This window comes from Schistocerca cancellata, chromosome 4 (genome assembly GCF_023864275.1).
Source record: "Schistocerca cancellata isolate TAMUIC-IGC-003103 chromosome 4, iqSchCanc2.1, whole genome shotgun sequence".
NCBI lineage: Eukaryota > Metazoa > Arthropoda > Insecta > Orthoptera > Acrididae > Schistocerca > Schistocerca cancellata.
Genome location: NC_064629.1, coordinates 63,492,173 through 63,505,724, shown reverse-complemented (window position 1 = coordinate 63,505,724; position 13,552 = coordinate 63,492,173). Strand labels below are relative to the sequence as shown.

At 37.7% G+C, this 13,552-nt stretch overlaps 1 protein-coding gene across 2 annotated transcripts in view; it reads right to left on the bottom strand.

Annotated features, from left to right (window-relative positions):
• LOC126183634 (dynamin-binding protein-like) overlaps nt 1-13,552 on the bottom strand; it is a 241,347-nt gene that overhangs the window by 161,515 nt on the left and 66,280 nt on the right. For both annotated transcript variants that reach the window (XM_049925755.1, XM_049925756.1), the window contains exon 10: nt 8,878-9,046. In XM_049925755.1, coding sequence (XP_049781712.1) covers nt 8,878-9,046 — 169 coding nt within the window. The remainder of the gene's footprint in view (nt 1-8,877; nt 9,047-13,552) is intronic.

Sequence of the window (13,552 nt, the reverse complement as noted above, 5' to 3'; positions counted from 1 at the left end):
TATTATATTTCAGTTCATTATGTAGCTGCCTCTTCCTAGCACTAGAAATTTTTATACCCACAGTTATCCATTTAACCTTACCAGTGATTTTGTTACATGTGGTCCTAAGTAGAAAAGTTTCATTATACACCACAAGAAAACTGCTTTAATCACAACTGCATAATGTGTTGGGCAACCGTCATGCTGAAACCACATACATTGTTGACATCCTGCATTAGTACCAGTAGTTCCTGTTCCAAAAATGTTTAATATTTGCATACATTTAATGTGCCGTCAACAAAATACAGACCAATGAGTTTGTTCCCCAATGATGCAACACTATACGTTAACCGATCAAGGACGATGATGGTCAACTTGCTGTAACCAGTGGGGATTGTCTACATTCCAGTACCGCATGTTATATCAGTTAACTCTGCCATGGTTTGTGAATGTAGATTCATCAGAAAATAGTACCTTGGCAAAGAACATGTGGGTCGTTTGCATTTGTTGATGTGCCTACACACAAAACACTATCCGGTTATGGAAATCAGTGCCATGAAGTTCTTGATGCAGTGACACGTGGTATGAATGATGCTTATGACAATGCGGTATTGTAACAATACTATCTACGGACATACTGGAATCATGGCTTAGTTGCCAGGTGCTTATCCATGGGTTGTAGTGCACTGCTGCTAGTACAGCATTTCATTAGCTTCTCCTGTAACACAGTTGCTCAATTTCCTTTTGCCGGTCCGTACAATGCCATCAGATATAAAGGCGTTCACAACCTTGTAAAAGAACGAACGAGAGTGATCTTTCTCTGGAATATGCTCGGCATACAAGGCCTTGACATTTCTCCTATGTTGTTGTTGTTGTTGTTGTTGTCTTCAGTCCTGAGACTGGTTTGATGCAGCTCTCCATGCTACTCTATCCTGTGCAAGCTTCTTCATCTCCCAGTATCTACTGCAACCTACATCCTTCTCCTACATTCTCCATAAATCAGTATCATTTCATTTTTTCCTTCTGTAGTTGCAACATTCATCACCCACATGCACATCTGTTCTCAGAATGGTATGAAGGTGTGAAGGAGATAAACACTGTGCAAATATTGCAATGTTTAGAGCTTCTATCTGTTCTATGTCTGCTTGGTACATGGACTCATAACACAGTGTACTACCTGTTTGATATGTCTCAGTTTGCTACACGGCCATAGTGCATGTCAAGTAGTCCCCTGTCCGATATGTCAGAGGAATACAACATTGCGAATGCAGTTTCCAGTTAGGAGTTGTGAAATATTAGCCTGTCCTATCCTCACAGCATGGAGGTGGGATCCCATGTGGCATTGGATATTCCTGGGCCACTGAGTAGCATGTCGTAAATTATGATTAAGTACCATTTCTATTCCTCGAATCTGTGGCGAAAAAATCTGCAATAAAAAAAGGGGGGTTACCATTGAAGATTTCAAGATTCTGCCCCCTGCCTGCCACCCGTGCACAGGATGGGGTGGGAGGTTGAGTTTGCTATCGTTGGTTGTCCCCCAGAGACAAAGAAATTGAAATTACAGTATAACCCCACTTTTATGTTTTCCCACTGTTTACGACTTTTTTTTATCATTTCCATCAAATTTCCTATGTCCATAGTGTTAATTTGCATCCAATTTTGCGTCAACACATTTATAATTTTCCTGCGATTTACGCATTACAAAAAAATGTTCGTGGAGAAAAAAAATGACACTGACATGATGTTGGCCATCCAGTAGTGTTTACAAATATTATACAAATAGTACGTGGTTAAGTTTCTTGATACCAGGGCACTCTACTCAGTGGATCTAAACTGGTAAAGTGTAAAAGTTGGAACAGTTCGTGCCACATTCCCACTGCTGCCAAGCTCTAATTGGCATGCCGGCTGATGGGAGTAACTAGGTTCATTCGAATAAAGGTACCATGACCAATCACAACCATTTGCCAACTCTCTCTACTGCACAAACGCGGTTTCGTAATTGCTGTGATCACTGACACCTTTATCGAACCAGATTTAGCATGTTTCAGCGTTTGGCCACTTGTAGTGCTAGTCAACACCATCATTTACGTTGCATTGCTCAAATGTTTTTAGATTAAACACAGTGCCATTTACTCCCCCCCTCCCCCTTCAAGCTGTGCAAAACGTGTTTCGAGAATTTATTCTCGTTGTCAAGTGCAGTATTTACGTATGTATTTTTTGTGATTTTACACAAACAAACAATGTTACTGATAGTTTGCATGTGTGTGGTTTTACACATGACTGAGGAGGCACAGTACCTGATAACTTCAAAAAGATGACTACAATGCAAGAGACGCAGAATAACACACATTCACACGCAAAATACCTATGCATATATTTGCATTCGACAATGAGAAAAAATTCTCAAAATGCACTATGCTAAGCACGAAAAAGTACATAACTAGTGTGGTATTTTATTATTTAAATAATGAATGACAGCGCAGGCTTTCAAAAATATCAATTATGATGTATGAAATTGAGTCAAACATTCCGACTTCCCAGACAATTATCAGTTCCAGTTACATCAGTGGTTTTTATTAGATAATAGACATTTATCAGAAAATAAACAAGTCCCTGCAAAGCCTTTTGATGCCTGTTATATTCATACATCATACATAAATTGCGAAAATGCAAGGCGGTATCCTATATGTAACTTTTACAGCTTAACACGTTATTTCCCACATTTTACATTTTCCCCCTTTTACACCATTATTTTGAAGTCCCTTGGAAAGTGTAAAAGCGGGGTTTCACTGTATAATTTTTTTTTTTTTTTTAATCCTATGTGTAGTTTTCGAGATATCTCAATGTATTTAGTTAAAATGAACATCTTGCATGTTGTGGTACCATCTTCATTTCGCAATACCTGGACAGAATACATAGGTGGGACAAAAATACATGAACACTGTGAAAATGCATGCTTGAACATAAAGGCAAATGTTAGCCAAGCCTGCAGGTTGTGCTATTATATTTGACCACAAAGGGAACCTGTGCAGTGCCCTCAATACATTGCAAGTTTCAGTCATGGTCAGAACTGTGTTCCGTGTAGCTGTGAGCGCATGACATCGGAACTAAGTGAATTAGAACATGGGCAAATGTTTGGTGCCTGTATGGTGGGTGCTCCTGTAGCCAAAGAAGTTGAAGTGTTTGGTGTTCCAAGAGGTAAAACGCTGAAGATTTATATCACATACAGAGGAAGCAGAAAAATATCATTTGTTAAGTCACAACGTAGGTAAAAGTGTGTGCAGAGTCACTGAGACAGACAATCACAGAAGAGAACTGTGATGAAAAATAAGAGGACAACAGCTGCAAAAGTCACTGTAGAACTGAATGTCACTATTGCAAATCCTGTCAGTACCAAAACAACATGAAGTGAGTTCCTCAAGCAAGGAATTGCAAGGCAAGCCCATAACACAAAAATGTGGTGCCAAAGCCATAAAACCTGGATTACAGAGCAAAAGAAGAATGTCATTTGGTCAGATGAGCCTTGTTCCACACTGTTTCCAAGCTCTGGGGGAGTTCACATCCCAAGGGGGGAACACGGCACGGGTTTAGTGATGATACAGGCAGCCATATCGAGTATTCCACGGTTACTCTACAAGGTCACATTACTACCATTGATTATGTGACCTTTTGGCTGACAAAGTCCACCTATGATACAATGTTTGTTCCGAATGGTGGTAGTGGTGTGTTCCAAGAAGACAGGGCCCCAGTGCACAAAGCTAGTATGTTCCGGGACTGGTTTTATGAGCATGTCAGTACGGGGATAAATTTTTGCATCTCCCCTGGCCACCACAGTCACCAGATCTCAGTATTATTGAGCCTTTGTGGCCTACTTTGGAGAGAAGGGTGCATGATCACTATCTGCCTCCACTTGGCACTATTTTGCAAGAAGAATGGTATAAAATTCCCCTGAAAACCAAACAGGACATGTACTTATCCATCTTATCCATTCCGAGATGAGAATGTCAACAGCTTTCCTATATCACATTACGTAGGTAGAATATAATAATTCCAGTCCCAAAGAAAGCTGGTGTTGACAGATGTGAAAATTACAGAACTATCAGTTTAATAAGTCACAGCTGCAAAATACTAATGCGAATTCTTTACAGACGAATTGAAAAACTGGTAGAAGCCAACCTCGGTGAAGATCAGTTTGGATTTCATAGAAATATCGGAACACGTGAGGCAATACTGACCCTACGACTTATCTTAGAAGAAAGATTAAGGAAAGGCAAACGTACGTTTCTAGCATTTGTAGACGTAGAGAAAGCTTTTGACAATGTTGACTGGAATACTCTCTTTCAAATTCTAAAGGTGGCAGGGGTAAAATACAGGGAGCGAAAGGCTATTTACAATTTGTACCGAAACCAGATGGCAGTTATAAGAGTCGAGGGGCATGAAAGGGAAGCAGTGGTTGGGAAGGGAGTGAGACAGGGTTGTAGCCTCTCCCCGATGTTATTCAATCTGTATATTGAGCAAGCAGTAAAGGAAACAAAAAAGAAAAAATTTGGAGCAGGTATTAAAATCCATGGAGAAGAAATAAAAACTTTAAGGTTCACCGATGACATTGTAATACTATCAGAGACAGCAAATGACTTGGAAGAGCAGTTGAACAGAATGGACAGTGTCTTGAAAGGAGGATATAAGATGAACATCAAAAAAAGCAAAACAAGGATAATGGAATGTAGTTGAATTAAGTCGGGTGATGCTGAGGGAATTAGATTAGGAAATGAGACACTTAAAGTAGTAAAGGAGTTTTGCTATTTGGGGAGCAAAATAACTGATGATGGTCAAAGTAGAGAAGATATAAAATGTAGACTGGCAATGGCAAGGAAAGCACTGCTGAAGAAGAGAAATTTTTTAACATCGAGTATAGATTTAAGTGTCAGGAAGTCGTGCACTGGGGCCCTGTCTTCTTGGGACACACCACTACCACCATTCGGAACAAACATTGTATCATAGGTGGACTTTGTCAGGCAAAAGGTCACATAATCAATGGTAGTAATGTGACCTTGCAGAGTAACCGTGGAATACTCGATATGGCTGCCTGTTTCTGAAAGTATTTGTATGGAGTGTAGCCATGTATGGAAGTGAAACATGGACGATAAATAGTTTGGACAAGAAGAGAATAGAAGCTCTCGAAATGTGGTGCTACAGAATAATTTTGAAGATTAGATGGGTAGATCACATAACTAATGAGGAAGTATTGAATAGGATTGGGGAGAAGAGGAGTATGTGGCACAACTTGATAAAAAGAAGGGACCGGTTAGTAGAACATGTTCTGAGGCATCAAGGGATCACAAATTTAGCATTGGAGGGCAGCGTGGAGGGTAAAAATCGTAGAGGGAGACCAAGAGATGAATACACTAAGCAGATTCAGAAGGATGTGGGTTGCAGTAAGTACTGGGAGATGAAGAAGCTTGCACAGGATAGGGTAGCATGGAGAGCTGCATCAAACCAGTCTCAGGACTGAAGGCCACAACAACAACAGGGTAGTGCATTGGGTTTTCAGTATGTCCACATTTTTGGTCACTTTCTGCATTTTCTTCATTGTCTAATAAAGTCAGCTAAAGGGCACTGAAGTTTTTCATTGTGGTTTTTCCAACTTGGCTGTAAAAGAACATTGTATAAAAAACTCTCTCTCTCTCTCTCTCTCTCTCTCTCTCTCTCTCTCTCTCTCTCTCTCTCTCTGCCCCCCTTTTTTGTACAAAAACTTAAGCCTATAGTACCTGTTCAAAGTGATGGTAGTTATTCTCAATGCAAGTATTACAATGGACATGAAATTTTGCCGTACTCTCTCAAATATCCCGGCGGTCTGTTTTACAAAGAGACAGACATCTACGACACTATCAGCAAGCTTATACGGCAGACACCACTGACTTCGTATAATTGCACAGGATAAAATACACAGGGTGAAATCCAGCAATGGCACTGGCCATGGGACATGACCTCCCCTTCCAATTCAATTATGGCAGTATTTATTGTTTAGCTGTTCATGGGAAAAAAATGTTGAAGTGGGTTATTAAAAATCTTGTTGACCCACGTGCTCTCGTGAACAACAAGAGATAAAATCTCCAACAACAACAGTAACACATCTTGAATGAAATTATTTTGGGTAATTAGGCTTATTATGACTCAACAAAACAGAATAAAATTGATAACACAAAACATTTACACCATAGAGAGAAATTTACTATCTCCATCTTTCATTACATTTTCACACATTAATCAAATTCATTATTCTAAATAAAATGAGAAAAGTATCTTTGGCACTGGAACTCTTCACTTCTGTTCATCATGACTGACATACCATGCAACATTTTGTGCATCAAGTGATCTAAGCTCCTTTTAGTAACCCCAACAGCTATTACACCATCAAGTATCTTACGAGGCGTGTTTTTTTAAGTAAGTACCGTTTTGAAATTAAAAAAAGACGTGCTAAGATATCTCAATAATTTTATTTTTACATGAAAGCTTGTATCTTAATCTACTTTTCTACATAATTTCCACCAATATTGAGGCACTTGTCATAACGTTGTACCAGGTTTTGAATACCCTCCTCATAGAAGTCTGCCGCCTGACTTGTTAACCACTGCATCACCACAGTTTTGACTTCGTCGTTGTCTTGAAGACGCTGACCACCCAGGTGTTTGGTTGGTTGGTTGTTTGGGGAAGGAGACCAGACAGCGTGGTCATCGGTCTCATCGGATTAGGGAAGGATGGGGAAGGAAGTCGGCCGTGCCCTTTCAGAGGAACCATCCCGGCATTTGCCTGGAGTGATTTAGGGAAATCACAGAAAACCTAAATCAGGATGGCCGGGCGTGGGATTGAACCGTTGTCCTCCCGAATGCGAGTCCAGTGTCTAACCACTGCGCCACCTCGCTCGGTACCCAGGTGTTTCTTAAAGTGCAGGAACAGATGGTAGTCACTAGGCGCAAGATTGGGGCTGTATGGAGGATGATCTAGAGTTTCTGATCGAAGAGATGTGGAGATCTTTGGTCTGATTCGCCACATGCGGACAGGCATGGTCTTGCAGCAAAACGATGCCCTTGCTCAACTTCCATGGACTGTTGCTTTGATTCTGGCGTGATGTAGGTCACCCATGTTTCATTGCCCATAACAATTTGGCTTAAGAAATCATCACCGTCATTGTGGTACCGCTCAAGGAAAGTCGATGCACTGTCTAAACGTGTGGTTTTGGCACACCCATCAACATTTTCAGTACCAAACTTGCACACAATTTTTGGTAATTCAAGTGCTCGGTCACAACCCCATACAAAACATTAGGAAAGTCATCCCACAAGGAGGAAATTGTAAAGCATCCGTTTTCTCTCACCTTATTGTCCACTTCCTGCACCAAACTTTCATTAACGACCGAAGGTGCCCACTCCTTTGTTCATTGTTGTGCGGCCATCTTTAAATGATCTCACCCACTTTCTTACCATTCCATCACTCATAATGTTTTCTTCGTAAACTGCAAAGGTCTCATGATGAATATCGATTGCTTTTAGTCCTTTAGCACTATGAAATCTTATAACAGCCCGTACTTCACAGTCGGCGGGACTCACGATTATCAGAGGCATCTTAAACACTCAGTACACAATGTAAACAAGGAAGAATCAGACTGTAATGGTGTCAGTGCGCAATTAAGGTACAGGCTTTCATGTAAAAATAAAATTATTGAGATATCTTAGCACGTCTTCTTTTAATTTCAAAACGGTACTTAAAAAATATGCCTTGTACATACTACTGGACCGGTGGGTGAAATGGTGGTTTCAGCACATGATTTGAAAATAGCTTACAAAATGAAAAACACAACTCCAGAAGGGCATTACCAAAGCAATATAATTAGAGCAAAGTTGACTCTCACCATTATTTTCTCTCAGTTGCCTACAACTTTTTCTCTTTTACATAACTGCACATAATGTTCTAAACACCTTTACTAGCCACAATATTACTTTTGGTGCACTTGTAGTATTTACAATGCCTACATTAAGTGCTACCTGTCTCAGTGCTATCCCAGTCTTGTTTCAACTGGTTTTTACGTGCATGAAGTTATCTGGTTAACCATAATGAAGGTGGAAAAATAAGAGTAGCAATTTTACTCATTCTGTTAATGGAGTTCCACCAACAGGATAAAAAGTTACACACATTTTAACTGCATTAAATTCAATGACAGATTAGAGACAGAACTTCAAGTTACTCTTCCACTCCAATACAGCTGTCTTCATCTGACATTCTCAATTCATCAGCTCCTACTCACGTTAGGTTCCCCTACCATTTTGGTCTGGTATTTTCCCCACAATCGTTTCATATTCTCTCTCATTGCTACAAATACCTACATACAAATATGCATATTTTTCCCCCCATCTATGTAGCTTTAATGCAGTTTTAGAATCTGCTGATTTTCTACATTTCTCAATTTTAGACTCGATGTCAACTTGACCAACTGTTGTAAGAATTAACCCCATCATCAGCAGTGGCATATACCTAGAAGGATTAACGCTATTTATCTTACCAAAAGCAATTCCATTCATTACCTACAGGTAACAGGAGTCCTCAATTTTGCTGATTTGTTCAACACAGTTTTTTGATTATCCATTGAGTGCAAAAGAAACAATTATCCACGGTTTGCTCAATACAAAAGTAGTTTGGGGAACTTTTAATTCTTTTTCATTTTTTAATTAATTTTTGGCCTTTCCTAGAGTTATATATGATATAAAGCTAACACAATACACAGTGAGCACAACAAAATAAAATATAGCCACACATGGTTAAGTAATAGGTGGCTGGCAATATTCAAAATTCATCTTATAAAAGTGTAGGTTTTATGTTACACAGAACCAAGAAGTTACTTACATCCAGTATGTTCCCAAAAACAATTTCAACATTAATGCCCCTGTTCTCAAGAAATTCAGGGTTGTGCAGATTGAAAGTTTCATAGGTAATTTTCAGGTCACGGACAAATTCTTTCTCAGTGAAGACAAGTTCTGATATTACATTTTGTCTCTGTTCCTGTTTCTTCTTCCTAGAATTCAAAATTAAATTTCATTGATGACTGAACATGCTAGGCAGGGCCTAAAGCTGTATTAGATAGTTAGTGTTCATGGCATGCAATCTGACTGTTTAAATTTTTTCACTTTCACACTACAGTAGAACTGTGCATTTTCAATTAAAATTCTTAGATCTTTAACTTTACTTTTTGTAGGATCAGTTTGTTAAGTGACCTTACAACAGATAATACTATATAAGAGCAGTGAAATGGTCATTTATAAACAAAAGACACGAGACATCTGCTAAATAAAGGGCAAGTAGAAACTATTCACTTATCAATAGTAACAGAGGAAACACTGCTCCACATACACAACTGACCTAGGCTCAATTTTAATGTCCCCTAACATAAAAAATAGAAGTCTGCAGAGAACAGTAACAATTACAAACACTAAAATACTAAATGATACAAACAATAGAATATTGTCAACTTTCACAACTTTTTTTTTACATTTAGAATCCTGCAAATGATTAGTCCATATTTCTGTAACAGACAGTTTATAATGCTTTCTGGTTTATATATGACTAATCATGCGTGGTTCTAACGTGAAAAGCACCGTGCTTCTGATGTGTCTAACCAGTTAGAATGAGATATGATCATGTGAACCTTACATAGATAGCATGAATGTGTACATTCTGAACGGTTGTAACTCCCAGCAGCGAATTCATAATCTCATTTTCTTATGGAATGGCACCACAAATTGGTGGTTCAGTCTCATTTGTAGAATGTTTAAGAAACTAGAGAAGACATGCCCAGTCAGACTGGCACTGTTTCCCAAACAACTATTCAGTAATACATAAGTAAACTTCATCTGTCATTGTTCTGATACCAATTCAACAATGGCAGATCTTGTCAAGCAAATAGTCAGCAGTACTTTTGTAACCCCTGTTTTCAACATGCAGGCTAGTAAGCTGCACTTGTTCTAGTTTTGTAACCCCACAAGTAATGTCCATCGGTGCTTGCTTCTAAATTCTCTTGCAATATTTCAAAAATAATCTGAATGCTGTTTAGTCTTACAATATACTGCCTTTCAAGCTTAGCTTAACATTTTTCCTTAGCTGGAGCTTTTGTAGTAATCAGTGTAGTGACAAATTCAAACATCACACCTGTAATTCAAATATGTGCATGTGATTTGGGCCCACTAAATGAGCATCATTATTTTTAAAAATCTCTTAAAATATATGCTGTCTACTTCTGCCTAAATTCATCTACTGTGAATTATAGGTTATACAGTAAAGGCTTTTATGCACGTCATTCGGAAAGTTTTGAAAATCACTAGTTTCCATTTCTGTTGCAAGACAAATATGCAATGCCATATTCAAACATAAAAAATGTTGCAGCTTCAGAGAATTGGTAAGTACTGGTAGTGCTGAAAAGGTTTCCATTATAATGTTCCACATAATATTCAGTCACGATCAGGCACAACATTGAAAAGCAACAGACTTTGGAATCCAAAATTTTTGTAACTATTCTTCTTTCTTTCTTGTCTACATTATTTAACTGTTTGGCTCTCTTTATGGTGAGGCATCCTGGGGTGTACAGATACCTGGTTTTAATTATCACATCGGAATGCCTCAATCTTGCATTAATAGATAAGAATTTTTTGTATACGTTCTTTGTTAAGTGGAATAACATTATGATTTTTTGTGGCTCTCTTTATGTTAGTTGCTTTGTCCAGAGCATTGCCTGGATTATTGTTCTCAAGTATTTGAATTCTGAAACTTGCTTTATTTTTCCATATTTTGATTCCACCTATTTGGGGGCATCTGTAATACTAGTCATCTATACAATTTTTTCATACTAAATTTGTATTTCAGTTTTGTTTGCTACTGCTTCGAGACAGTTTTCTCTTTTTCAATGCATCTTCCTGTTTCTTTGCTAAGACTGCTAAAACAACAAAAGCTAAGCAGTCAGTTTCAAGATTTTCTCTCTTTCTTCAAAGTTTCATTTTATTTATCTCCACGTTTTTACTTTGTCATCATTCTTGCACCACTTTCTCCAAAAAATTTAAATAATAATGAGTCATTCTATCCCTGTGCCTCATGCCTGTTATTATTGTTATTATTATTTCTTTCTATTCTCAGACGTTATGTCTGGTCAAAAATGGACAGTGACGCAGACCTTGATCAAGCGTGACTTCCTTTTAACTGTACGGTATATGTTATATTGCATTTAGGAACTTTCGGGTCATTGAACATGTATCAATAATTACAGATTTTTGTAGTTGTATATATATATATATATATATATATATATATATATATATATATATATATATATATATATATATGTGTTTGGATGTAGCTGTATTGCATTGATGTACTGGTGGATATTGTGAGGTATGACTCCTGTAGTTGATAGTATAATTGGTATAATGTCGACTTTATCCTGATGCCACATGTCCTTGACTTCCTCAGCCAGTTGGATGTATTTTTCAATTTTTTCTCCTGTTTTCTTCTGTATATTTGTTGTGTTGGGTATGGATATTTCGATTAGTTGTGTTAATTTCTTCTTTTTATTGGTGAGTATGATGTCAGGTTTGTTATGTGGTGTTGTTTTATCTGTTATAATCGTTCTGTTCCAGTATAATTTGTATTCATCATTCTCCAGTACATTTTGTGGTGTGTACTTGTATGTGGGAACGTGTTGTTTTATTAGTTTATGTTTTATGGCAAGTTGTTGATGTATTATTTTTGCTACATTGTCATGTCTTCTGGGGTATTCTGTATTTGCTAGTATTGTACATCCGCTTGTGATGTGATCTACTATTTCTATTTGTTGTTTGCAAAGTCTGCATTTATCTGTTGTGGTATTGGGATCTTTAATAATATGCTTGCTGTAATATCTGGTGTTTATTGTTTGATCCTGTATTGCAATCATGAATCCTTCCGTCTCACTGTATATATTGCCTTTTCTTAGCCATGTGTTGGATGCGTCTTGATCTATGTGTGGCTGTGTTAGATGATACGGGTGCTTGCCATGTAGTGTTTTCTTTTTCCAATTTACTTTCTTTGTATCTGTTGATGTTATGTGATCTAAAGGGTTGTAGAAGTGGTTATGAAATTGCAATGGTGTAGCTGATGTATTTATATGAGTGATTGCTTTGTGTATTTTGCTAGTTTCTGCTCGTTCTAGAAAGAATTTTCTTAAATTGTCTACCTGTCCATAATGTAGGTTTTTTATATCTATAAATCCCCTTCCACCTTCCTTTCTGCTTAATGTGAATCTTTCTGTTGCTGAATGTATGTGATGTATTCTATATTTGTGGCATTGTGATCGTGTAAGTGTATTGAGTGCTTCTAGGTCTGTGTCACTCCATTTCACTACTCCAAATGAGTAGGTCAATACTGGTATAGCATAAGTATTTATAGCTTATTGTTATTGTTATTATTATTATTATTATTATTATTATTATTATAAAATTTACAAGTCAATTTCGGAGTGAATTGGCGCCCACAAAAATCTAATTTTGGCATTTGTGTATTATTTACCGTTACCTTGGTGCTTCAATTATCCCGAATGGGGCAACCATGCAATTTCTTTAAAGCAAATGAAACTATCTGCATCATCATTTGGGTCCCCAGAAGAGGTTGTATTGACTTAAAAATCAGTCCTGGGTAAGCACAAAGGAGTTAGTGGTTTGTAAGGATCACATCTACAACACTCAAAAATGAATCAAATTGTGCACTTATTCTGAACTAGAATAAATAGTCATTATGGACACAGATTAATAATCACACTTGATTAAAACAAGGTAGATGAGTGATTGCAGACTGCTATGCTACATCACACCTTCCTTCGCATCTTGAAAGCATCAAAATGAGATGACCACAGGAAAGTCTGCAAGGACTCTTGTGCCACTGTACCAACTATTCAGTCAGAATACAAGCATTTCTTGAGGAGCCCAAAGTCCAGATATTTTTTCACTCACACTTGAGTCTAAATCTGGGTTAATGTGAAAGTTTAATGCACTGGAAAGAGACTTTCGCTAAGCATTATCCTGGGTCCTTATTAGCAGCTGTATTCATAAGAAGTATTCATGAAAAATCTTCAAGAGCCATAGCATGGAATTTTCACAAAGAGCTTTGAGAGGCTGCATTGCTTCACACATGAAAAAGATTTAAAGATAATCTTTAATAACTTAAAGAATTTGCATTACTTTCTTAAGACTTTCATAGTGGTCTTCCCATAAAGTCTCAACAATATCTGGTCTTCTGAACATCATACAGCATAACAATAAATTAAATTGAAAGACATGTCTAGAAGATGGCCAGGAAATGAGATAAGAATCTTAAGAGGACCACCTTGCCCACTCCTCCACCAAGAAACAACATTAGAGCACCTTAAAACTTCCTCTGCCTTTGTTACCACACAGATTTTCATACAAGGTGATTTTGTTTTTTGATCTTTTCCTTATAAGTTTTTATTTACTTGTCTCTTCCCATTTTCTCTGCAAATCTTTTCTGATTTCTCTTCATTACA